At 36.6% G+C, this 27,952-nt stretch overlaps 1 protein-coding gene across 2 annotated transcripts in view; it reads right to left on the bottom strand.

Moving 5' to 3' along the window:
- Nucleotides 1-27,952, bottom strand: part of LOC140335562 (sodium channel protein type 2 subunit alpha-like) — a 142,326-nt gene that overhangs the window by 65,104 nt on the left and 49,270 nt on the right. Inside the window, exons 2-9 of one of the 2 annotated variants that reach the window (XM_072418283.1) lie at nucleotides 22,788-23,108; nucleotides 19,624-19,742; nucleotides 14,829-14,918; nucleotides 12,658-12,786; nucleotides 7,693-7,784; nucleotides 5,332-5,604; nucleotides 3,490-3,553; nucleotides 1,697-1,838 (exon numbers count right to left, since the gene is read on the bottom strand). In XM_072418283.1, coding sequence (XP_072274384.1) covers nucleotides 1,697-1,838; nucleotides 3,490-3,553; nucleotides 5,332-5,604; nucleotides 7,693-7,784; nucleotides 12,658-12,786; nucleotides 14,829-14,918; nucleotides 19,624-19,742; nucleotides 22,788-23,054 — 1,176 coding nt within the window. In that variant the 5' untranslated portion in view covers nucleotides 23,055-23,108. Of the gene's footprint in view, nucleotides 1-1,696; nucleotides 1,839-3,489; nucleotides 3,554-5,331; nucleotides 5,605-7,692; nucleotides 7,785-12,657; nucleotides 12,787-14,828; nucleotides 14,919-19,623; nucleotides 19,743-22,787; nucleotides 23,109-27,952 lie in introns of those variants that run through there. The other variant, XM_072418282.1, reaches the window with a different exon arrangement.

Genomic DNA, 27,952 nt, shown 5'->3' on the forward strand with positions numbered 1-27,952 from the left:
TGAGTATTTCTTTACGGCATTTTAACACTACTAGTAATTGCTTGCTAGTCTGACACAGCTTTTATGTAGTGAATGTACTATGGTTAGAGCTAAAGACCAGCATAACTTTTAGTTTCAATATTTATTGATGGATCTTTAGAGAACAAATGACATCTTACATTGAGTGGTTAATACGAGTTAGATCCGATTTTTCAATAATAACGTACTTAACTTAGATGAAGGTTACATAAAAGAAGGGTGGGTGAAACATGTGGTGATAATACAAACATAAGGGAAGAAAGAGAAGAGGAAAGAAAAACGGAATACCAAAATAACAAAGAGTACCTATAAAAGAAATAGTAATACAATCAAGTTATTAGTTTAGGATACATTTTGGATTATGTAGTCAGCCTAGTTTTTGCCACATTTGTAGATAGTACTTTCCTGAGCTGAAAGTCACTAGTCCCATTCCCCTGTACACTGTGACTTTCACACAACATGCATTAGAAGCTGTAGCAGCAATGTAGAACCTCCTCATTTTCTGTCAGATGGACTATCCAAACCACTTTTCTCCATCTGTGCTCTCCTGACAATTGGTCATTTACACCAATTAGTTCCAAATGGTCGTTTGGAATTAGCCTCATTTGTTGGTGTTACCCAGGGTGGTCTGTATACAAAGGCATTCAGTCCTGCAATGGCCATATGCTGATACAGTATTTAAGAGGCATTGTTGTAAGCTGAGAATTTCCCTTTTGTTAAATTTCCACTTAATGGATTTACAAAGCAGCTTTGTGAGTCATGGCACAACAGGGTTATGAGAATATTGACTGTGCATGCACAGAAAAGACAAAATACAAAACAGCCAATAAAAGTGTAATGAGGAGACAAGCCTAGTATAGGTGGTGGGAGGTGTGAGGCAAGTTTTAGGTTTGCCTAGAGCAAAGGATTGAGCTGAGAGTGCATATCTCTGATATGGCTGACAGCTGTAGGTATACCAATAGATGTGAGAGAAGTGGAGATATCAGAATTCATCTTTCCTACACTGATGTCCCTAAGGCAGCATACACATGTTCAATGTTTGTTGCGGGAAATGATCTCTCATAAACATTTCTAGTAAAAAAGAGTGACAAATGAATAAATGAGTGATGAACATACAGCATCGTTCTGTTTTATTGAGAGGGGAGGGAGAATGAGTGCATACACATGTTCAACGTTTGTTGCGGGAAATGATCTCTCATAAACATTTCTAGTAAAAAAGAGTGACAAATGAATAAATGAGTGATGAACATACAGCATCGTTCTGTTTTATTGAGAGGGGAGGGAGAATGAGTCAGCGGTAACCCACATCGCTCTTCTCCCGACTCAAATTGCAGTTGTTCACCGTTGGTCATTCATGAATTCATCAAGACGAATCCATGAACAACATGTCAGATTCTCAACTTAGACGAGCCTAACCGTTCGTATTGGGCGAAATCATCTGACATATGTACATAATTCTGACTGGTCATGAAGACTAGCAGAGACTTTGCTCCTGAGAGCAGATCTTTTGCAACCCTCTGTAATCATGTTAAAAGGGCTAAGAAGATGTACATAGTAGTGGGTCAAGGTAAACAAGGTAGGCACACTGCACAGGGGAAGGAGAGAGAGTTTTGAGAGTACTTTAAGATGTTGACTAGATTCCAGATTTAAATGTTGCATTTAGCACTCAAACACTCACCAGTTGATATAAATTCTCCCAGTAGTCTTGAGTCATTAGTCGAAACAGGGATAAGAAGGCCCAGCTGAATGTATCAAAACTCGTATACCCATAGTTGGGATTTTTCCCGATCTTAATACACACATATCCTTCAGGGCATTGACTAAAAAAAGTAATGCAAAGTAAAATACATATCAGCAACAAAATTATTAATTCATATATTGCATTAGCACGTGAAGTCATCTTTTTTCAAATTACTATAGTTCAGTGTTCTCTCCAGGCCATTTTAGCTGGGCGCATCACCCGGAATTTTTTAGTAACCACCTGGCTGTTTTTGGGTGGTAACTGAAGAGTGGGGTCACAATACAGGGGCTGCCACCCGCCTACAAATTCTTCCCACCCGGCTCAATAAAAATTTCTGGGCTGAGCACTGTAGTTGTACTTTTCAGGTTTTTTTGTAAGTCAGGGTTCCGTTTAATAGCCTGTGTCAACCAGGTCGATGGCATTTGACCTTCTTCGGATTTGCATTTGACCTACTTCAAGTAGGTCAAGACTAGTATGGGAATTCAAAACCCATTGTAAGTGAGCAAGAGGCTTTTGACACAGGACATTACACCGGTTTCTTAGTAGAAAGATTATTATAGATTTTAATGATCCAAATGGAAAATTTCAAGACTGGTAGTTGGAAAGTGCCACACTGAAAACTACTGCAGTGAGCAGTATAACACCAAGGTTCGGCACTGCAGGGACCTTAAATGTGACAACCAACTACTCGTAGGGGCATTATCGGCTATTGTTCTAATTTTGCTAATAAAACATACTACTATGAAAGTAATAATTTACTAACACTGAAACCACCAGTATCAGACATACTTTGGTATTACTGTATACTGTCATTATGTGATCCACTGGATAACACTTGCTGTGTCAGACCTGCAGTAGCTCCCAATGTTTTGTATAGTGTAATTTATAATATATGACTTCTACCATTCAAAAAAATAACTGGAAATATGACATCAACGGGTGGTTCACTTTTAGATATAGGCTTAAGGATAATTGCCTCTCTTTTTGTTATGGTGTTTAGGGCACTACTACCTTTCTTCCCTTTAACTTTAGTACTGAAATCAGATTTGGCTGCACGTCCCTCTTGCCTCCGCTCTGCATATGGCCTGTGGCTGAGTTTGTAGGGTATGTGTGGGTCTTGTATTTGGTCTAGTAAATTTTGAGATGCCAGATTTGTTAATTGAGATATCAATGATTAGGGGTTTCATTTATCTTATTGGGATTTTATTTGATTTGGTTATAAAGTAAATGCAAACTCCTGAAGAAGCAGACATCAAAGCGTGTGAAACGCATAGTTTGGATACACTTTTGAATTGAATTTGAGAATAATTTTAGACATTGTTCCTTTTGTGCTAAAAGTTCAAGACTTTCAATAGAAATTGTGAAAAAAGTTAGCTGAAATTTTATTTAATGCAATTATTCTTGTATATGTTGTAATGTAATTTTGTCTTAGAATTCCAATTTGTTGTCCTGTTTTATTTTAATAAATGGCTTCTACCAAAATATATATTATCGTGGAAGCCAATCCTAATGCATCTCCATAAATGCAAGTATTATTAAGGTTTCACAAAACAAATGTAAGGGTTCTATTTATAAAACAGGGAATCTGACATCTCCCTCAAACATTCCCTGGTGTGAATCAGTTACTTCTATTGAAACACATGGACCCTGAGGATTCCCACAAGGGAATGTTTGATTCCTAATTTAATAAATAGAGCCCTAATAGAATATAGTTACAAAAACTACCTTACCCTGAGTCTGATGAGTTACCACACAGCAGAAAGTCTTTCTGACCCTCCAGTTTGTATAGGTGTGCTGTATAGAAAGAGAAAAACACAATTACACTTTAAATTACAATTACACATTAAACTACAATAATGCAATAAAATTAAAGGCTATAAAGAAGTGTGAAAAACATCTCATTACCCTAAAAATCTTAACACTAAAGAGCAATGCTTCAGATTCCCTGGTTTAAAACTAGGGATAAGCGTTCTCTGGCATTCTCGTGAAAACTTCCTCAAAGTTGTGATGGGTTCGAGAAATTTCGGCAAAATTTTGCAAAACCATCGGAAATCACTATAGGAGGATTATCATGGCTGCATTCATAAATACAGCCGTGGGAATACTCCTGTCAGTGAGCGATCCCTGGGCACTACAGGTCAGCATGAGGGCAAGCCCTCATGCTGACCTGTAGTGCTAAGGGATCTCTCACTGAGAGGAGGAGTATTGTGGCTGCATTCTTAAATACAGACGTGGGAATCCTCCTGTCACTACAGGTCAGAATGAGGGCTTTCTCTCATTCTGACCTGTAGTGCCCAGGGATCGCTCACTGACAGGAGGATTCCCATGGCTGTATTAATGAATGCAGCCACAATAATCCTACTATAGTAATTTCCGATGGTTTCGCAAAATTTTGCAGAAATTTTGCGAACCCATCGGAACTTCGAGGAAGTTTTCGCGAGAATGCCAGGGAGCGCTCATCCCTAGTTTTCCCATGCTGCATTCATTCATGAGCAGCCAGTGAGACAGAGAAACTCTATCCAGGAACACATAGTAGAGGACTCAGAGGAGCTGCTCCGCTCCCCTGATTGGTCTTGCAGGTTCCAAAAATTCAGTCTTGCCGGCCAAATTTACAAAGGCCTTTCTCGCCTATGTTTGGTAAGCGAGAACAGCCAAATTTGCAAAGAAAGAAAGAAATTAAAAAACTTGCTTGCTCATCCCTATCTAAAACTCTCACACTGGAAGAAAATCATTGAATCATTTCTACATGTGTGTACTTTTTAAATGAATTTGTGACCAGTAATAGTCAGATTTAATCTAATACCATCTAGGCAATTATTTTTTTCTGCATGCCTAAAGACTCTTCCTGAAGGCATGTTCCACACAGAATAAGAATTAAATCTGCTGACATTGAAGGCACTGATCCAGCAATCAAACGAAAGAAGGTAAATTAATCTTCAAATCAACCTTGTCTTTTACACTGCCAAGCCATCACTATAAAACGAAATTGTAAATACCTATCTTTACTGCCAACCATGGTGCTAAGTGGCATTCTGTTCATGAGAAATCCCCCCCCCCCTTTAAATTCAACTGGTAAACTGGCACTTCTGGAAGTTTTAATCTTTTTGGTCCCCTGATGCAAGTTATGTATTGGTCCCCTGATGCAAGTAATCTACCTAACAATAAAATCTGTTAACAAAAAAAAGTAAAAACCAAAAAAAGAGAAGGGGATGGCTGGGATTGCCGTAGAGTTACTGTAAATGACTATGCTGGTGGGATTTGCCAGTGTAGTGCATTTCTATACTCATCTGAGATGCTTTTAGGATCGTTCAGAATTCATCACATGTGAAGTAGACCTGTTTGGTTGGTATTGCATTGGCATAGATCTAGAACGGGAAAAAAGCAGCCCTAAACTGAACTAAAACCATTGGCAAAGGCAATTATAGAGATTGTTGCAGTTGTGTCCTGGTACAAGTTTAGTACCTGGAAATAGAATGCTGAACCCTTTTTTTTTTTTGTTACCACTGGAAAATAACTCACCGTTCAAAAACTACAATATAAAAAAAGGATTGGAAAATACTATATATTCTTACATGGATCTTCAACATATTCCGCCCAGTTAAAATCAGGAAAAGTTTTGTTGAAAAATGTGCTGCTGCTGTTCATTGTGTCATCGAAGTAGGATGTGATATTCATTCCATAAGTACTATATAGTGGAGGCCACAGTAAGCATTTATTCCGCAGATGTCCCATAAAAAGCTGCAGGCCTATTAGTGCAAATACACTTAGACAAAACACTGTGAGAATCATCACATCCGAAAGCTTCTTTACTGACTGAATCAGGGCACCCACAATGGTCTTCAGGCCTAGAATTAAAACCACACAATGGCATTGTTGCAAATGCACCGTGATAGTGCAGGAAAAATAATATTGATGTACGATGATGAAATAGTTGCATGCAGAAGCTGAGACAAACACAGTAACACTGACACAAAGCAGTTAATTTAATGGACAGCCGGAAGCTGGTGAAAACAATGAAATGGTTGAAGAGACGTGGACAGTTTGGTAACTTTTTCTGTGTCCCACAGATGACACACCATACAAAATGGCTAGAGGAACATTATTTTTGGGGGAACAGGTCACCTCTACACAGCTGTAGCTGGCATGATGTTAACTTATATCTAGTCATCAAATGTTTTTCTGTTGGGATCTCGTATCATATCATGATAACATAAACATAAAATGCAAGTTGATCCCAAGGTTTTGAATATTTTCTAACATTCACAAATATCGGTATGACTATAGATGTGGGGCAATTATATGATAATAATAATAATAATAATAATAATAATAATAAATGGTAGCAACCAAAGATAAGCTAACGTAGTCATGTGAACTCAAATCCAGTTAGGCTACTGCAATCAATTGTAATTGTGCAATTCTTTTGGATTTTGTATTAAAACATAGCAATTCACAAAGTCCTTTACAGTTACTGCAAACTGGGGAGCAATCATATGGGCTGGAACCCTAGTTATATGGCCTGTGTCTATGGGCTCAATACAATATGAATGGTAAGTCATTATTCAAAAAGCACGAGCCAAGTGCAGAATAAAAATGGGAATTTCTTGTGAGGGTGCTGTTGAAGAGGTGTGCTGAAATTTAGAGCAAAACACTCCTGGAGCCTACTACAGGATGGGTCTTGACAACAAAATAAACATAAGAGGGTTTATACTGCTCAGGGCTGATATCGGGCGAGAATCTGGCGTGTGTACAGCGCCAGTCGTCCATCGTCCGAACGACCGTCCTGGCGGGTCCACGGACGATGGACGACTAACGATCCTAATGCAGGGGAAGGGGGAGAGCGCGCAGCAGGGTGCGGCTTTGTCATTCTCCCCCTTCCTTCTCTATAGAGCAGAACGGTGCTGTTTAAACAGCACTCCTTCACGCATCGTGCAGTGCTAGTCGTTGGAAAGGAACTTGAAATAGCCTTTCCAACGACTATTATTGCACCTGTGTATACAGCTTTAGTAGGATACAGTATAACTCATATTTCTTAGATCTTTGTCTTGAATCAAAAATGGCATGGCATGGACTGTTGTGAATGGTATATAATATTTTCACAGTGGAAAAACTTACATTTTATGTATAGTTTTCACTTAACCACTTCATATCTATTTCACACATATTTTCACTGCTCTAAAAGAGTTATTTATGAGGGAAGTTTATATCTATTTTGGAAAGCAATATATTTTCCAAAAAGATGTCACATGCAGCTAACATGCATTCATAATCCATAATCTACTACTAAATCAGGACTAAATCAAAACTTTCAAGTGACTAAATGACATGTTAGGTATTTAAAAGCAATGATGTTCAATTTATACTGTATGTATATTTTTTAGCATTGCCATTTTTACAGTTATATGGCATGGATGCCAAAAAGAAAAAGATTCAAATTTACCTCAATGGGCAAAAAAAAAAAAAGAAAAATTTAAAATGCAAATTACACAGACTGAAGATAGCAGAGTCTCATGCAAGAAAGTGTTCATAACTTGGAAAAACTGAACTAAAAAGTTAAATAAAAAAAAGCTAATGCTAAAAAAAAGCTAGGAATCTTTGGATCTCTCGGGCTTTGCTCGGGATTCCTGCTTTTTTTCTGATTATTCAGCAGCATGGGTGGCAAACATCAAGGCTCTATGCTCATAAGATGTGGCTTGTACTTAAATGGAGCAAAATCAAGCCTGCGTGTTTAACCTGTCTCTCACCTGGAATGACTGATATTGTTTTCAATGCTCGGAGAACTCTGAATGTTCTCAATGCTGAGACATTGCCCAGGTCCACAAACTCTGTGACATATCTGTAATAGGGGAGTTCACACACAAACACAATGACAGACACAAAGAAACAGTTGGATGTACAAAGGGGCCTAACATCTCACACCAATTACTTCTTACCTGGAATTACAGAAATAGTTTTCAAAGCTCTTAATACTCTGAAAGTTCGAAGAGCTGAAACATTGCCTAGGTTTACAAATTCTGTTACATACCTGTAGAATTAAATCAGAGTTATTCAGGATTTAGGAAAGGTCTACTGAACACAGACCTCCCATGTAATTTGGAGACCTTGCTGGTGTTACTGATAAAAGAAGGGAATCAGAAAATTTACAGGTTAAAGTGTGGGAAAAAAACTCTCTCCTGGGAAAGGCCCCCCTAAAAATTTATATTTTCAAGTCTGTCCGTGGCTTGTAGTTAACGTTTTATTGGCTCATCACTGCAGTGTATTTTTAATACATCTCAACACTATGTTCTCCTTTAATCTCCTGGATTCAGTGGACAATGGGGAAAAACAACTGCAAAGCTAAGGTCGGGCAGTTGGGCACCCATAGTAGTGTTACTTTGGATTGCTTTGAATAAACTCAAGCAATGTTCCTAGTGGTTTGATGTGACTAACAAATGATTCAAAATCAACTAACAAAGTGCCAATATGTAATTGACTAATTGATTTATTAACACACGGTGAACAGTTTAGAGGAGGTCTGAACAAAATGTTTTAGTACTGCTTATGAGATAATTCAAGTGATTTTGGTGCCTTAGGTCTTTCTAACGATTTACATATTTGATGTAAAGTAATGGACATATCTACTGCAAAAATCATTAAGTTTTCCTCTGTATTGATATATGCATTTCAGGACAACTAGGATAGCCCTAACCAGGGTCTTAATTCTTGTATGCTGAATGGGTGATGGTAGGTTGGTGGTTAGATTTTGGATGTTTTGGAAGGAGGGAGTGTGCTTGATCCAGCATTTTGGGGAAGAAAATTTTGAAGCATTGGGGCCTGGCAGATTACCAATTCCTGGAGGTGGTGGATTATGTGTATGGTAATGCTGCAAATCACATGGTAATACTGCCAGTAACACACTTCTTGCCCTGACATGACACACTCAGCCACTGTACTGTATTCATGGAACAACAGCTTTATAACTCTATGAATATCTTTCCTTTCCTTGTCACCATAAAAAATGGTGTTCAGGAGTCCACAAAGAAAACTGAACAGGGCTGATAACAATGCTAAATTTAATTAGGGTAAAAGTAATGTTAGAATTCTGGAAGGATTACCTTTTTTAAGGTTATAAACAGGTATAAGAAAACTCATTCAATGGTATATTTAATGGGATAAAAGGGGGGCAAAAAGAAATGTTCATAGTTAGGGTCTACGTACATTTTTAGCTGCAGGTCTACTTTAACAGATCTGAAGATGTTAGTTTGTGACATACTATAAAGGGCAACATTTTTACTGCAATTTGCACCATTTAAATTAAACAAAAAAATCAAAAATTAAAAAAATGTTATTTTTACAATGTACGGAAACAAATGCAATGTGGCCTTGGCTGATGTAGTGCAACAGCTGGAAAGCTGTAGGTTATCCCAGGTGTTGTCCCAGGTGTAGAGGGCTTGTATCTTCAATTTCATATCTTTATTATACCATTAAAATCAAATGGATAAAAAGAAAAAGGTTCATTCAGCATTCAAATTTTCCCCACTTTAGCAGGTCAGTTGTAAAAAATCCTGTATTTATTTATTTGTATTTAAAAACTTTGTTAGAGCTGTTTCCGAGGTGAAAAAGAAATCCTTATAGAAAAAAGAGATAAGATACTGTATATGTGGCCTAATTTTTGAAGATTCAGTAAAACGGGCACTTTTATAGGAGCCAATAGAGCAGAACTGATTCCAAGAGACATATCTGAGAGAGCAATTTAATGTAAAACAATGCACTGATACTGAAGCGTTCAGCAGTGTGTGTAACCCTCTTTTGCCCAAGACATCTGATAGGAATGTTCAGATATGGACTGCGTGCGCAAAAGAAATATCAGACTGTATATTACCCTAAGTGTAATTAAAGACATTATATTTTTTGTAAGTTTTGGATTAAAGAAAAAAAAATCTTTGTGCAGAAGGCAGGTTCTTTATTGAAGACGTGATAGGTGATGATTCCAGCATAGTTGGCTGTTGAGAATTAAAGAACTCATGTGCACACATGTGAGTTTTGCTATTTTGGACTCAAAGGAGGACCAGATGGAGATGCAAGAACAAGCAAGGAGAGGTGAGTTTAGTTCAAAAGCCATAAAAACCAGGTAAGTTTATTTTATCGCAAAAGATACATACACTATCCCTTCTAAAATAAAAACCCTACCTCCTAAAATTTTTAATTCTGAACTGTATTATGCATTAAGAGTAGGTTAAAAACGTCCGTACCCTTTTTGCTGTCTCTTTGGGTAACTCTACAATTGACACTCGGAAGTAAAAAGTAGGAAAATTAACCAAACAGGGACAGTAACAAATTTTGAATTTTAGGCATACATGCAATTTTCTCACAATGTAATTTGTTTTATTTAACACTTGGCATACAAATCTATCTTTTGCAATTAACTACAAGCATTTTGTTGTGCCAACTACTTCTTCGAATATTGATTTGTATTTTGATAGATTTCACCATTATATCTACCTGAAAATGACCGCTCTGGATGTTAGACCCAACCTAATTTCTTGTTTAAAATATTATCAAATATTGATGGTAACACACAGAATAATACTATAGTTAACCAACAAAAGAAAAGCCTGACCTGATTGACTTTCTGCCATTTGAAATCATAGAAAAACACTTTTCATAGAAAAGCCATAATTTTTTGTGATCGATCTTCAATGGGATAAAAACAGCCAAAACATCAGAGGTTTTAACTCTTCTACTTGATTTGTATTTCTTTTGATATTTGATTACATTTTTTAGATTAACATTCAATTAAGGACGAGGAAAATAGGGATCAGCGAGTTTTTAAAACTCGATCTCACAATGAACTCGGCAAGCGAGAACGGCCGATGTAAATTCTCCGATCGAGATGGAATTTTAATTATATAAAAAAAAAAATTATTAAAAATTGTGGGCTATGCTGATCATCAGGATTTTCCTTTCCTCAGCCAATCAGAGAGCACTAGAGGTTTTGAATGGGGAGACTTGTCCCTATTTAACCTAGTGCCAGGGATTGCACACAGGAGGTTTCCCAGGGCTGCATGAATGAATGCAGCCCTTGAAACCCTCCTATACTGATTTCCTGGAACTTCCAATGGGTCTGTGAAATTTCAGCGAAATCGAATGCCAGAGGCATTCCCGCTCATCCCTGGAGGGAAATACACATACAGGTAGTACATACGACATGAAATTAGGAATTAGGACCTATGTTTGTCTCAACATATTATTAGGCCCTTTTTTTTTCTAGTTTAGTAACAAACACTTTTTCTCGAACTTATTAATGACAGAGGTTTTCGCACACTTCAACCCGTTAACCTACAAAAGCTTTTTATTCTTTCTTTCTTTAAGTTCTATTTGTTTACCTTTACACGTTTAAAGGAAGGAATATTGGGAATGAACAGTTGGCGCTTAATAGAGCTATACCAGCAGGACAAAAAAGTTAGAAATATTTCTACTATGCTAATAATTACCACCTATTTTAATAGATGAAATACATATACTAACATAAAAATATTCATATAATAAATACAAATACATGTGCACTGTGATATAAATAGGGCAAAATACACTATGTGAATAATAAAAATGGCTAACGAGGCTTAATCTGTCTAAGCTCGTATTCTCTATAAGGCAGGACCACCATCAGGACTTCATGGGCCCCCTTTTTATGTCATAAAGCTCCAGCTTTGTAAAAAGTCAAATTTATTTGACTGGGGCCCGTTACAGAAGTAACCCTTCATCCCCACCTGATCAGTAACCCTGTCTTAAGGTGATAACCACAATAAAAGGTTTATTCCTAGTTTGGATACAATGAGAAGACATGAAAACTGCTATATATGGCCTTGTTAGAGAAATACCTTACTTCCTCTCCTGCCTATGAGATTCATCAGACAGAAAAATTTTCAACATAAAATACAGAAATTCACATTTTACAACAGTTTTAACCTTTCCATATTCTGCTTTAAAAAAAGGTTTTTTTAATGTTGGCAAGTCCCCTTATTTCCTGTCTGGTACAACATTGTCAGTAAGGCTATTGAGGTGGGCAAATTATAACTAATGGACTGGTGTAAGCTGTTTTTGGCCTGCTCAGCAATTTTTAAATCATAGAAAATGATGGGGCTGCCACTGTTGACCTCACTTTGTGTTACGCCTGTGGTTGTCATACTGATGCTTTGCCTCCAATGCTAAAGGGTATGTTAACCTAGCTTTTCATAGCAGGGTTCACTTCAATTATCCAATCAAAAACACATGAAATTAATTTATTTTTATTTCACTTGCAGAAGTAACAATTTAGAGTTTTAATATTTCTCCCTAATTGGGGCAATTTAATAAATATCAGAATCTTATATAAAAAAGGTCAAAGAGTAAAAAAATAAACTAAAAGGAAACATAATATGATTTTGAGCATATTGACAGCAACTTTGCATTTGAGAGATATGACTTTCACTCTGCTAATTTGTAACATATACAAGGATATATGTATATGTATAAATAAATTACAAAAACTCTTCATATGTATCAATTCTTTTGTTGATTTTTATATATGGTTCTGATAATATATAAATTATATTTACTATAGCTCTGAATAAAACCTGAAACAGATTGGAAAACGCTATGCTGATCTAATAAAGCTTCTGTGAATAGAATAATTTGACCAACCTTTTCTGCACAAGTTTCTCCTCCTGTGGATACACATAGGGCCCTTACTTCTTGTACATTTTTTTGTTTGTCAGATGTCTTAGTGCCATCATGTCTTGTGCATTGTGCGTGTGAGCAGCCTATAGGTTGCAATTCATGATGGTCTCTGGTTTATGCTTGGTTTTGCTTTTTCCTAGTCAGCTCTTCAGAGAGGCTCTATTCATTTGACATAAAAGTAAAAAAAATCTGATACTTACGCCATAACAATTACACTGAAATCCAGCCAGTTCCATGGGTCTCTCAGGAAAGTAAACTTTTCTAGACAAAAACCTCTTGCAAGAATTTTTATCAGAGACTCGAATGTATAGATTCCAGTGAATGTGTATCTGCAAGAAGGGACGACACAGGCCATTATTAACAGTAACTTTAAACACATTTAATAAAAAATGATATAATAGACTTACTGTTGAGATATATATACTGTTTATGAAATGTTTTATGGAATATTAAGCTTTTTGTATCAATACAATCTAATGCTACTGTAACCATAAAAACAAAATGGTAATTAGCTCTACCATGTCCTTTTGTACCAAGTGGCTGTAATAGAATATCATATTGGCCATTACAAAAAGCTAATTTTTTGACTCCAAAGTACATCTTTTTAGAATGTAAGGATATTGATATACACCCCCTCCCCCATCCGATCCTAATTTAAATGATCAGAGAGCACTCCCTAACCAATGAGCCAATGGGAATGCCAATGTTTACAAAAACAACATCATTTTATAGGAGTTTTTTTGCCTTCCCCTGGATCAACTGTACATATTTGGTTTTATCTGGAATATGCTGGGTTCTAGTATGTTGATTTACCTAGGTTGAACTTGATAGGTTTTTTCAACCTAACTTGTAACATGTACCATCATTCTGTCTGGTATTAATATGAACAGTGAGGAAGTGTTCATATTGGCTGATGTTTGGTAAGAGCACTTCCTATTGATTTACATTAACCCGTCAGACCGGGCAGGGTAAAGTGGAATGGCTGGTTGATGGGTACATAGCACCTATGCCAACTAAATGATTGTTATCAGGGTGATATTGATTGTTTATCTGTTCAACCACCAACAGACCAGGGTATGGCCACCATTAATAAGATATACTATTTTATGATATGTGAAATGTGCCTTTTACTGCAACAGAGCATGTTCTCTGATCAATTAAATTGCCCAAAACTAAACACTGATTTTTGACTGACTCTGTTCAATTCTAACACACTTAAACATAGGGAGAAATGTATAACTGACTTATAATTATAAGTGTATTTATAATTATAAGTATATCTGAAAGAAACTATATATATATCGTTTTAGCTTTAGCTCAGACTATTTTTATTATTGGCAGTTTCTTTTTAATGCTGCGTGACAAGACAAAAAACAAAGCTTATAAAAATAAACTCCCCACCGCTCTCGCTCTTCGCTGGTAGTTAGTGCTACCAGAAATCTGCTTCTACAGAAGACAGTCAAAGTCCAATGTGTCATTTAAATTGGTAGTTTAATGCATTTCCCACCCCTCCCTGCACCACTTGGCTTTGAAAAAGCTTTGAAGGGCAACAAACTTTACTAAATCATTTCCTCTGCTTTCTCTTCCAGCATCTATTCAAGAATGACAGTGAGCAATGGAATTGAAATGTCCAATAGCACTTTAACTAATATAAATAGAATCCACAAGGGATTTTCAACTCTCTATATTGTTAAGAAAAATAAGTCTTTCTCCTACAATGTTCCATGAGGTAGGTTAGACACACTGAAGAATAAACCTAAGAAGAAATAAATCCTTTACCTCAGAGTTGTGTGTGTGTGTATATATTTATCACTTATATGTATGCTACACCTACACTAAAATAAACAGAATCCACAAGGGATTTTCCACTTCCTTTATTGCAAAGAAAAATAAGTCTTTGTCCTACAGTGTTCTACAGGGTAGATTACTAACACTGTAAACATTTTATACAGAAAAATAAATCTTTTACATTAATGTTGTATATATATATATATATATATATATTAACTTTTTGTAAATAAAATACAACGTGTTGGTTGTTTTTGAGCCTTCAAAAACATTTTCACTGTATAAAGATTGTTGTGGTATAGTAAACCTCAGGCAATAAAAGTGGACGGGTTTGCTAAACTATCACTGTTCTATCCAATAAAAATGTAGAAAATGACTTCACAGTACAGTGATTTTAAAATATGTGTGATCTACTGAACATGGCTGAAAGCAAAGACTGAATCTTTTTAAAAATTCCCAAATCCCTCTATTTGTGTATTGGAGCACCCTGAGCTTTCTTTACTATCTAAAACCAAACTTACCTAAATTATACAGTTTACTGAATGACTACAATTTTAACTACAAGACATAAAGAAATACTTACTCTACATTCTTTGTCCATTCTGGGGGATTACTCATGGTCATGAACACGCAGTTGGTCAAAATAGTGAACATAATGAGCATGCTGAATAATGTGAGTCATTGTTAAGGAAAAACACAGGAAAAAAAACAACTTGCAATGTGCATACATCACTTTATATTTTTCAGTAAAAGTCATGTCACATAAAGGAAAGAGAAACAGTAGTTAATGTAATCAGCATAATTAGGCTATAGTAATTTTGTACATACATTGCTTATTATAATATAGACAAAAGATATTTAGAAAACTTTTTTTTCCTTGTGTTGCATAATTATGTTTTAGTATTCTCTATTTAAACCAGCAAGTAGAGGTTTAGGCTACTTTTTATTAGACGTGCATATGTATATATGTGTGTGTACTCCTCTTGATAAAATATCATCCTTTAGAAACATTAGTAACTAATAGCCATAGGGACAGGGGTTGACATAGGGAAGTGCCAAGTGTGCGCGAGGACCCTGCACTCTCGTCAGCGCCAACAAGGGTCGTCACAAGGGCCCCAAGTCAGCTTGGGGGATTTAAACCATGCCAGTTCAATACAAATTTGCAGTCATGCATTCTACACGTATGTAAAGCCCAAACTTTTTTTCATGTTTTTAAGAGACTATGGAAAGGTTGGTTGTTTCTTTTGTTTTGCTAACGTAGAAGAAGGGCTGGGGTATTGGATGTCTTATAGCTTATGGGTATTTGTAATCAGTTCCTAAGTTTAACACAAGGAATGAGTATCCAAGTCTGCCAGTTAGTTGGGGCTGAAGGTTGGCTCCCTTATTCAAGTAGAGGCCAAAATAGAAAACACAGGGACTGAAGGTCACAAGATGATAGGCTGCAGCAAAGGTGCATCTGTATCAAACACAAAAGATGGATCTGACCTTGTCCATGTCAGTAGACATTCTATAATCTCTGTAGGAGTTAATAAATACCTGTATGTGTCACACCTACATATAGGGCGTGATTTATTAAAGCTCTCCAATCTGGAGAGGATACACTTTCATCACTGAAGCTGGGTGATCCAGCAAACCTGGAATGAATTTCTTCAAAGTCATTTGCTTTTTGCTAGCAAATGTTTTGAATCCTGGACCAGATCCATTCCAGGTTTGCTGGATCACCCAGCTTCATTGATGAAACTGTATTCTCTCCATCTTTAATAAATCAGGGCAATTACTTAGAATGCATGCACCTAACACATATAAATATATATTTGGTGATAGGTCCACTTTAAATACCAAGTAGCTTTGTATATAAGAGACTGATGTGTAAATCAGCTATTTACAAATCATTTGGCTGGTTAGCCTTTAATAAAAATAATTAGATGAAATGAGCCTTCTTGATTTTATTTGCATTTAAAAATAATGTTTAGATAACATACATATATTTAACTGAGTGTGTTATGAGGAATCAACAGCAGCTCTTTTTTGGGAATATTATGGCTGCTTTTCAGCTAGACAGCAGTGAGGGCTCCATGGAAGCCTATTACGTTTTTGCACCTTAGTGATAAAAAAACTATTTTTTTCCTATTTTACTTTATGACAGATATAGAGATCATGTTGATAAATGTAAAACCATAACTAGGTTGTGAAAACTAATTTACACCGTATGGTATTTAAACGACATTCATTCCTTATTTTGCAGACAGTGACAACAGTTTTGCACCTTTACCTGAAACATATACACTATATATGTATGAATACATATATATATATATATATATATATATAAACATACATGCACAGCATTAGGCATTAGTATGAAACAAGTAAGTAAGTAAATTTGCCATTTTTTTTTGGGTTGTAACCTACAAATATCACACATAGTTCACTGGCACTATTATTTTAACACTTTGTAGCACTTCCTGTGAGGTATATTTGTACAGCCAGTACAGTGACATAAGAACTTGCTATTTATACAGTCTGATCACTGAAACTGTAACAATATGTTCACAGCTTTTTTAATCAGAATTGAGTTTTATAAGTCCATTTTTAAATATGTGTCTATGTATTCTTGCCGTAACAAAATTTAGAATCATTAGGGCTTTGTTTCTACTTTGGCAATGTGCTTTGTTTTTGAAAATGAAGAATGTTGCTATTTCGGTTGGTGTGCATTGTATTAGTCAAAGTATTTTAAGAAAGGTGGTATAGAGGGTACAAGAGGTATACATTTGGCCCCAAGGAGACCCCCATGTGACAGTCGTAGAGTACTGTTTCTCAACCTTTTTGACACCTTGTGAAATATCTTTCAGGTCTTCAGGCAAGCCCTACTATAATTAACATATCCACAGCTCATAGTACAATAGTGTATGGTCACCAGGAAGAATTCCTTTTACATTGCTAGCCAGTGGGAGGGCTGCCACCCTTACACATGGCCAAAATGATCTTTGGTATTACTTAAATAGACCTGAAAGGAACAAACTGCCCATTGCTCAAGGAGCCCCTAGCAACCTCTGGAGGAACCCTGGATAAGTAACACTGTGGTAGAAGGCAGACGGAGCTTGGAATTTCCTGCTAGATATACAAATACCCAGACGGTTGTTCACCTACTAACTATTACTTTAATCTTTTTGATCACTTTAATATTGTTGATAATTGATATTAATGAAAAGCTATAATTCTACAAGTGTTAGGAAATAAAACAACTTTGATGTCATTAATAGAAAAGTGCTGCACAATGGATGAATGATCCAGGATGGCTCATCTCTGCCATTATAAAAAGCATAAACCACATTATCTGTGACATCATTCCTCTTCAGACCCAGAGGGTGATACATCCCTTATGAAGGGTGATGGATTCAAACATCACAAAGAAAAAGAAATCTATCTCCTCTTTCAATTCATACTGCATTATAATAAATTACTGCAAAAAGGCTAAGTATCATCACAATGGAATATGTCAGTGTTTATATAACCAGCTGTGTCAGATTCTTGGCATGATGTGTGCCGCAGCTTGTAAATCTTTCTTATATGGAGAGCAGAATTGTCACTTCATAGGGCTATGACTCTTTCCTTCCAGGTAGAATGTAAAGTTATAGAGTGAATCAAATCCACACTTGTAGATGATTCAGAATTACTGTTGCATATGTTGGAAATCAAAATTAATAGGAAGTATATATCTTTGGGCCCCAATACCAAAGCTAGCCATGGACATGAAATATCTGCATGTTGGAATCGCCGTTTTAGCAGTTGCTAAAGCCATGTTAGGATCTGCATACAGAACGAGAATGCACCCCCATCCCAATCACACTGTTGATTTTATTCATCTTTTGTGCATTGAGGTACACTGTGTTAGGCAACCCAATATTGCAAAAGGACTGTTAGTGCACCTCAATTCATGAACATAATAGTTTTTTCACCTTTTTCTTCTCTGGACAAGGCAACATAACATTAATACACATTTATGTACCGATGTACACTGTACTGAAGGTTAATGCAAATCTATAGTGTGCTATCATGTTTTCTAATAAACAATCTTATAATGCATATTGCGATATGAAATATGGTTTGAACAAGCCATAAATATTTTACTATATTTCCTGAATTCCAGACATTTGGCAGGAAATGGGCATTCCAGTAGCATTACCCCATCACATAGAGCTGCACTGATGTCAAGGTGACATGTTAGATGCTCTAAGCCTATAGGATAGGGTTACTTTTGTTTTTGTAGACTTCCTGAATAAGACAGTACAGACAGAACCTTCCCTGTAGAGCAGGGGTGTCAAACTCCAATACACAGAGAGCTGAAATTAAAAACTTAGACCAAGTTGGGGGCTAAACTTTAAATTTATTGAAAAAATTGAGGAAGTTTACTACTTCATCCATAACTAACAAAAAAAAACTTCTACACACACTTTAGGGTTGAAAAGCCTAATTTCCATCTATCTATGCAGGCTGTGTGTTATTCATCCTCTCACATCACAAGTTTGTCTGACACAAATTATTACACTATGCAGTCTCTAACGGATTAAAACAAACACAATGCCCCTGGTAGTCAGGCACCATGTGATTATTGCCTAGGCTTTGTGTCACATGATGGGTGTACAGGAATAATGTCTATGTATTGCATGTATTGAAAATGATGATGTGAGGTGGTAACGCGGGCGGGCGGGCCAGATGTAGGTTAGTTTTAGAATTCTTTGGGGGGACAAAAAAAAGGACCTTGGGGGCCAGATTTGGCCTGTGGGCCAGAGTTTGACACCCCTGCTGTAGGGTGATGAACAGTAAGTAGTCAGAAGGTGGGGTGGAAACACATCCAGCCCCAAATTTGCAAACTTTGAAAACTGGTCTTCTAGTGAGGCAGCGATGTGTGCACAAAATTGTGTAAAGGAGATAATCCTTAAAATACAATAGGAGCTTTTAGGTGCATATCATGCATGTGCATGCAAACAGAATCCTGGGGGAACCCTATACGGAATAAGGTATTTAAAGGAAGCATTTCAAGGCAGATACCTAAAGGCTGCCATAGTGGTTCTCTCCAGCTTTAATACTCTTAGCCACTGACTTAGAACCAGTATTTAGATAAATAGCCCTGACCTTAGTCATTGGCCTACTTTCTGTGAACCATTGACTCCAAAATGGCTATAGTCAGAGACAATCAAACAAATTAGCATTTTTATATGGTCAGCAGTTTTCATTTTTTTCTTTAAAAAACAGTCCTTTCCTATGTAATACTGGAGGTAATGCATTTTATAGATTATCAAGCAGTTTTATATCAAACATTTGTTGAGAAAAAAAGCAGAATTCCACCATGTATTATTGGTTTTGTTAAAGGATATGAATGTACCAAAACCTTAATAGCTATTTTTCTAACAGGGTTGAAGGGGGTTAAAATATACAAGGCAGACGTGGCACTGAAGCGGAAGATTGCCTTCCCTCTATTCAATACTATAAAAGTCTGCAAGAAAGAAACAAGAGAACATTAAAAGTAACAATACAATAACAAACATTTATAACATATAGTGTGCTTGGTGTTGCTTTATATTAAACAAAGTTATAAATACAGGTAATCTTTGACGTATAACCAATGGCTCATATATAACAGTTTGAAGTACCAAACAAGAAATTATTTGATGTAAAAACCTCATAAAGACACCAAAAATGTTGTACTTTTCCTAACTCCAGCAATAGAGGCTGTTAATGATGTTAATGTTAAAATTAAGATAGTCAGGAGAGGTTATTTTTCATATTAAAGGTAGTAAAAAATGTTTAATGTTGGAATATTGCCATGCCTAATATAATGATACAAGAGAAATAGAAAAACGAGTAGGCCTTTTTGCCTTTTCTATTTCTCTCTTTGTATGATGATAATGTTAATCCAGAAAGCAGTTGGGACTTGGTGAAGCCATGTACTGAAAACCAAGCTACAATTTAAGGAATAATCAGTGACAATGATGGTAGCCACATTTTATCTTATCTTTTTATGACACTGTAGTTCAACACACAATTTACATGAAAGTGATAAGGCTGCTTTAAATTCAGGAGCCACAACATCTCAAGAAGCTGTAATATATGTATTGCACTGGCAGGGGCAACATTGTTTGTGGGAAAACTATAACTAAAAATGCCTGCATAAAAAGTGCAGCAACACATATTTTTTTTAATGGGAGGCCATAGTTAAAATCCTTTATAATGTAGTAAGTAATGTATTGCTCCCAGCCAGAGCTATAGTGGGTTCCAGTAATTCCTCTTCTAACACACTTCCGTTTGAGTTCCCTTATGCATGCTGTGGTCCCTTCCACTGCCTCTACTGTGCATTGTGGGTGGTAGGTAGAAACATAGCACACAGAAATATCTAAGGTTCCAACACAACTAGAAACATATTGGATAGTAAAGATTATTTTGCCACTCTTTAAGAAAGCACTATACGCGTTACTGCCCACTTACCTAACAATTTTATTGATCTTCTTTTGGAGCATGATTTGTTTATAGAGGACAACGATTTATCCTGCACAGAATAGTTTTAAAGTAACTCCAACTCAGTCCTTTAAATATTTGAGAAAAGTCTGCCACACCAGCCAAATTTACATTTCAGATGTGAACTTGGAATGACACTAAGGGATTCTGGCACAGTGCACAAATATATGAACACAAATTATGACAGTGGATGATTCTGTGTCTGTGACTATACGCACCACTCCTCATTCAATAAAGTGTTTGTATTTTCATGAGCTAATGCATAAAGTAACCCAAAATAACCAATCACAAATACCAAGATGGATTTTGATTGCTTGCTATTGGCTGTTGCACCTAATCGCCATTCCCCTCTGCAATAATGAAACTGCCTAGTTGAAGCTTTTTATTAGTTTAGTGTAGTTCTACTTTAGGAACTGGCATAATATCTTACTGAATAAAATAAAGGACACACGATACATACTGTACATTTATATCTTGTACTCCCCTAACACAGATGCGCCTGGTTTTAACAATGGAGTTGTTTCCTTTTAGTGTTTTTGGAATATCAGAATACACTTAATACACAGAGTATGGTCAGCTGCTGCAATGTAAGGACATGGTCCCTTTCCTCTAAACATTTTTTTTTTACAACAAGGTGACTCCTTTTATAAAAATACTATTGTAAAATACATACATATACAAACATATACAGAGCAAAGGTAAAATCTGCTGTTCCTTCCTTAAACTCATTTGTTCAAGACAAATTCTAACCAAACTGCAGTAAAAGAAAATATGGAAGCTGCCAATGCTGACCGCGTTTGTAAAAAAAAACCCAGTCTTTTGGCTATTCAGGTGATCCTATACGTTCTAAAATTCCTATAAGTCACTATGCCTATAAGAACAAGTATACACATTTCTTGTTTTTTTAATAATTAATAATAAAAAAAATAATGCATATCAATTTCAAAAACACGTGCCATTGTGCATTCATGCATATTCGATTTTCAATATTCAATCATTTTCAGTCTGGTAAGAAGGAGTTCTTAAATTGGCCACTCACTTTACAAACTGGCTATACAATTTTCTTAGATTTACCAGATATTATGTACTGAAGGTTATGCCCAACTATTTGACTTGGATTGGTAAGCCTCCATACTATGGGTTATTGGCACAGCTAAGATATTTTCTGTGAATTGTAAAAACAAACTGCAGCATGTGTGGTTAGAGTTTTTAACTGCTTTAAAAATGTGCTATGTTAGGTTTTGGATATAGTTGGTCTTTAAAGAGACACTTCCACCAGAACAAGATTTTGTTTCATAAATCCCATTGCATTATTTCCCCCTCTGAACAATGACAGAATTACCTACACCATTGTGTGTAGGAAAGCATTTTCCAATCTGCAAGGCTTACAGGTTAGCATTCTGGCCTTTGCAGTGCTGGGTCCTAGGTTCGAATCTCAGCCAGGACTACAGGTTCTCCCGTTTGCGTGGGTTTCCTCTGGGTACTCCAGTTTCCTCCCACATTGCAAAAAAATGCTGTTACGTTAATTGGCTTCCCCCAAAATTACTTTAGACTCTGGTAATGACATATGACGATGGTAGGGACATTAGATTGTGAGCCCCTTTGAGGGACAGCTAGTGACATAACTATGGACTTTGTAAAGCGCTGTGTAATATAAATACTGGATAATAATTAATGTTATGGAGCAGTTCTCCAGCATATAACCTAAGCTCTTTCATTCACAACTAGTATGGGGTCAAGGCACTAAAAGTAGAGGGCAGCCTGAATAAAGATATTTAATTTCTGCCTCTAAATCTTAAGAGTAATACATTTTTGGCCCATGGAGGAAAACAGTGTTTTTGTATGTACCAGTGTTACATTTAATCAGGACATGGCAGGATCTTTTTGGGAGTTCTCAATTTCAGTAGATAAAATTACACATTTTCATGTTATTTCATTGCAATAAAAGACACAATCTTAATGATTTACCTTGGAAGTGAATCCTAATGTCAAGTAACTGTACTAGTAATGTTTAGGCAGAACTTACTTTCTGATTCATATAATATGGGTCTAGGTCCTCCAGTGGCTCTGACACCATTCCAGGCGGTATATCGCCATATATAAATGGCAGGCTTTTGCCAGCTTCCAAGTCACTGCTTGGCTTGGGTCCATTTTCGTCGTCGTCATTTTGGTGCTCTTGTTTGGGTTTCTTTGCTTTCTCCTCTGCAATGCGTTTCTCGATAGCGTCAAGGGATTCCCTGGTAAAATAGCGGAAGCTGTCGGGTCCTGGTGGTACAAGCCGTGCCTGCGCCATCTTTTCATCCTGCACCTTTTAAATTTACTGCTTGGCTCCTTTCATAATGGAATTCTGAAACAATGGAAGAAATAAAAGACTCATAATTACCTAAATAAGCTAAAAAAAACATATACAAAAAAGGATTAAATGGCCATTAGAGATGCCTGCCCCTGACTGTGCTGTGTAGCAGATCTGTATAAATCTCAAAAATACATAGACAAAAATACAAACCATTTTATTGGCTTGATTTTTTTTTACCTCGCATGGTCCTTCAGAGGTTGCATGAGAGGGGGTTCATGAGCAACTTGTGCCTCTCCGGTTATATATATAAGTTATATTAGTATAAGTGACAACAATTACCTTTTCGGCTATCTGTAAGGGTGAAATTCTTCCCACTTTTCCACCACACTAATGTGCTGCTGTGGATATAGTAATTAAATCAGGGGTTCTCTTAAGACGTGAAAGTTATTTCAGTGGTTTCCCATGTTAAAAACCTTGAGAAAGGATGGTTTAAACATACATATTGTGTTGGACTGAACTATTTTGTAATATTTTGTCTGTTTATCTAACACTTAACCTAAAATTTAAACACTTCAGCAGCTCTGTATAAACACATGTATATTCTACATTGCATGATACATAATGAATCATAATATAAAGTCCAGAACAGTAAAAAAAATAATTTTAATGTTCTATGCTTTATGCAGCTCTGAAGCAATAAAAATATGGTAACGCTGGATGCAGCCTGTAATTTGCATCTAATTTAATGCAGAAATGTTTTAGACTAATTCATATTTGTGAACTTCATCACAATGTTCATCATTTTAGCCTCTGGTACATTCTCTAATTATTTTGTTTTTCATCTACTTTACAGTTTACAAAAAACTATTGCAATTTCACTACCCATGTAGTTATTTAAAGGACCACAATCACAAAAAGTGTATTCTGATAACTGTATGATGTATTGATAGAGTTTAGAATATAAATTGCATGTGCCTTTCCTAAAGTTACCCTGTTGGTATAGACAAAGTACATACAAAAAATACTTGGAAAATTAGACTGTATATGTTTGTCTATCCATGTCACCCAATGCTGCTTTGATCTTGAGAAATCTTCTGATGAAGGGAAAGAGTGATGCTCTCCTTGATCCCCCTAAAGTCTTAATGTGGAGGTCAGAGTGAGAGCTGCAGGGCACCCAAAAAATTCACATCCTTTAGCAGAAGATTTCTTAGCATTGGAGTTTGGTGGGAAGCAGCAAAGGTGACCATGCAATGCCTTATATTGCAGATATGTCTTTCTTTATTTTCTATAGTGGCAAGGTCACTTTTCAAAATTATTCTCTACATTTGCCTGTAGATACAGCTATCCAAGGGCATGAGTTAACAGATCAGTTTGACAAGCATCTGAGCTTATTTAAAAATTAATAACAGGTGCATATATTCTGCAGTTTACCTCTGATCTGCATTTGACCAGCACCAGGTTGGTTTTGCATTCCTATTGAATAGTATGGCAAAGCTAGCTTGAATCAAACAATAGTCTATCAACATTGGAATGAAACAAAGATGGGAGTGTCAGAGGTTGGGACAAACCATACGGTCCAATTCCCTTTTATATATTGCAGGAATGCATGTGATAACACTTATGAACATATCATGCAAAGTAGCAATGCAGTGCTACTTAACAGCACCTCCAAGAACCTTTTCCAGTGCAATGTACTGCTTCATATGGCAATGCACTCCATTGGGTTGTGATACTGTGCACTCCAAAAAGTAGCACAAGTCTGTTTTCCAGGCAAATGAGCTACAATAGGCACCATATCAGCCTTGACACAGCACGCTACCCTATCACATGGAAAGCAAGCACATTCCTACAGAAGAAAAGGGTTGTCACATAGTAAGTGTGCTGCACCAGCAGTACTTGCAAGACTTTACACAGTGTTGTTTTTGCAGTGAGGTATGAATGCAAAAAAAAGTGTCATTGAATATCAACTCAAAGCATCTAAGCAATGCACAACAATACATGTGTGTTTTAGTACACCACAGAGCACAAATGTGAGCTATCTATGTGCGGGGTTAATAAAATGGTCCAATAAAACCTATGTTGTGAAGTTGCACATTCAAAATTAATGGTCTGCCTTACTGCAACTCGTTTCAAGGCATGTATGGTATTGCACTGCAACAACTTTGTTTGCAGTCTTACAAGAAGATTTAAAACAGGTGAATAAGGGTGACAAATTTAAGCTCCCCTGGGTGTGTTATAGTGTGTCCTAACCTATGTCACAGTTGCAAAATTGTTAATCTGTGGCAAATCCTGTTGTAGCCTGACAACTCCATACCTTGCAATTCACAGCATTGCCAGACTGCTACCGTATAGCTGGAAGATGAACTATCAAGATATCAGATATGCAACCCAATGTTGAACCGAAGGAGGACAGCAGGCTGGCAATGCTGCAACAAAATTGCTAGGTAGTGGTGAAGGGCAGACATGAACTAGGTGATGGCATTACCACCTTACAACTATCTACAACCACATACATTGCCGGGAGTGCTCCCTAATGACTATTAGCCAAAAAGAGCACCCTGACTGTATAAAATAATAACCTGCAGAGCTGTGCTGGTATAGAAAATGGAAGGTAACATTAGTTAATGTTTGTTTGACTGAATGTCAAACTAACATATAAGAACAAGCATCCCTGATCAATGTCCCATCACATATCAACCAAAAATGCCCTAATTTGAATAGATTGGATGTTTTATTTAAATCTAATGTCTGATCTAATAAAATACTGTGCACGTAATATATGGCCACATACACTGTGCTGTCACTGGGTAGATCTCCAGCAAAAAAACTTTGGTACAAGTTAGCCAAAATGATTTTCTAACACCTTTGTGATCAGTGTTTCTTTAAATAACAGCAGCCAAGACCAAATTTAGCAACATCAGTTACACGATGACAGCTCTATGACTTGCTGTTCAGTTTGACATCCATTCCAAGTTCTCCAATGTATGATAGCTAGTTGAGTTAAATTCATCCCTAACAGTTTTTGCATGAGAGTTTGAGCTGTTTCACCATTGTTTAGCCTTTATTTGAGAGGCAGTAGAGGGTGTTGACATTCTTGCATGTATTTTGGATACTACGTATAACATCAAGGTGCAGTTTGCAGCCCCCTCCAACCACCTTTATAGACTTGAATTGGTGCCATTTGCCAATGCTGAAAAAAGGAACCATTTTGCTGGGTTTTTGCAACTGCCTGCAAATTCCCGAAAAAGCCTACCACTTACCAGTTGTTAACTCTCCCAGGTGCAGTACAGTAAGCCAGTATGCCAAATTTAATTACACAATGCCAGATATACTGACTTACAAGTACATTTTGAGTTTACATACACTTTAATGAATACAATATTAATATTAACAGGGGATATATTTAAGTGTACATTGATTATTATGTCAATGCACATTATGTTTGGTTACTTGTATTCAAGTGTGTTATAAATGTTTTTTATAGCATGAAAGGCAGATCTGGAGCAGTGTGTGCTCCACATAGCATTTCCATTGCTGCTACACAGAATCACAGGTTGCTAGGCCCTGCAGCAGTTGCCTTCATGCATATGTTAACAGACCTCACTGCTCAGTAACTTAATGTCTGGAAACAAAAATTGTACAATCACACCATGCTTAACAAATACGCACAGACCTTTGAGTCAAAACAGTCACGTCAAGTTTGCCCAGTGCTATTTTGCAAAATGCAAATGCAGAACATATGTAATCTATATTGCCAGGTGGAAGATTAAAGCATGAACTGTAATGGAGTGTGGGTGATGATGTACTTTTTTAGAATGCATTGTATATAGAAGACACAAAAGACTGGTGAGAACCTGAGCTATAAATGGATGCTTTACTAACTATATCTATTAGATACAGCTTTCAACATCTGCCAGTTACTCATTTATTTACTGCTACGGTACCTTGTTGTAAGGAATGAATGATGCAATGTAACACAAGCATATGGCTGGAGAGGGACATTATGGTCTAGGGCAGTGTTTTTCAACCATTTTTGAGCCACGGCACATTTTTTACATTAAAAAAATCCTGCGGCACACCACAAATCAAAAGTGTTACAAAATTACACTTTGTAGCTAATTCTCGCCTCTAAAAATAAACAAGGCGCTTGAGCTACCTACTGCCACCCACTGACATGGAAGAGTATTACATTACTCTGCCAGTCACTACAGCACAGGCACTCGACAATGGTAATTGGATAATTTCCCACAGTACACCTGAAGATCTCTCACGGCACACTAGTGTGCCACGGAACAGTGGTTGAAAATCACTGGTCTAGGGTATAGTCAGATAACAATAACTGAAAAAATATTGACAAGGGATCCTATTGAGAATGATTGACTATGTTAATGTCACTTTATGTCCAGCCCAAACATGTTTTTTTAGAGATTAATAAAGAAACTAATGTCAGATTTCCCTTGTTTCCAAGACAGTGGGAGAAAGCAGAAGACCGAGACAGCAGCAAAAAACCCAACAGATGCTCTGTTCTTTTCCCATTCAATAAGAAAACTAAAGACATTTTGTTTTGACTTTAAAATCACTAAAATGTGTATATTGTCCTCCACCAGTTAAAAGAAAATCTAAGAATAGTTTTAATATAAAAAATCATTTCATCCTTTTATGTCCCTCCTGATGTCTCCATTGGTGTGCTTCGGTTTTCGGAGTACTAGAAACATCCGTAAATTAGTACAGGCAAACAATTCAGCTCTGCTATACTTTCAACACTCCAACAATGAGAGTTGTAGCTCCCATTCAGTAATGCACCTTCTCTCCTGACCAATCACAGAATGCATTGTATTCTATAAGGAGACAGTGCTTGGCCAAGGAGAGAAAGGGTATACAAATGACAGTGCTAC

Source organism: Pyxicephalus adspersus, chromosome 7 (genome assembly GCF_032062135.1).
Source record: "Pyxicephalus adspersus chromosome 7, UCB_Pads_2.0, whole genome shotgun sequence".
In the NCBI taxonomy this organism is placed as follows: Eukaryota; Metazoa; Chordata; class Amphibia; order Anura; family Pyxicephalidae; genus Pyxicephalus; species Pyxicephalus adspersus.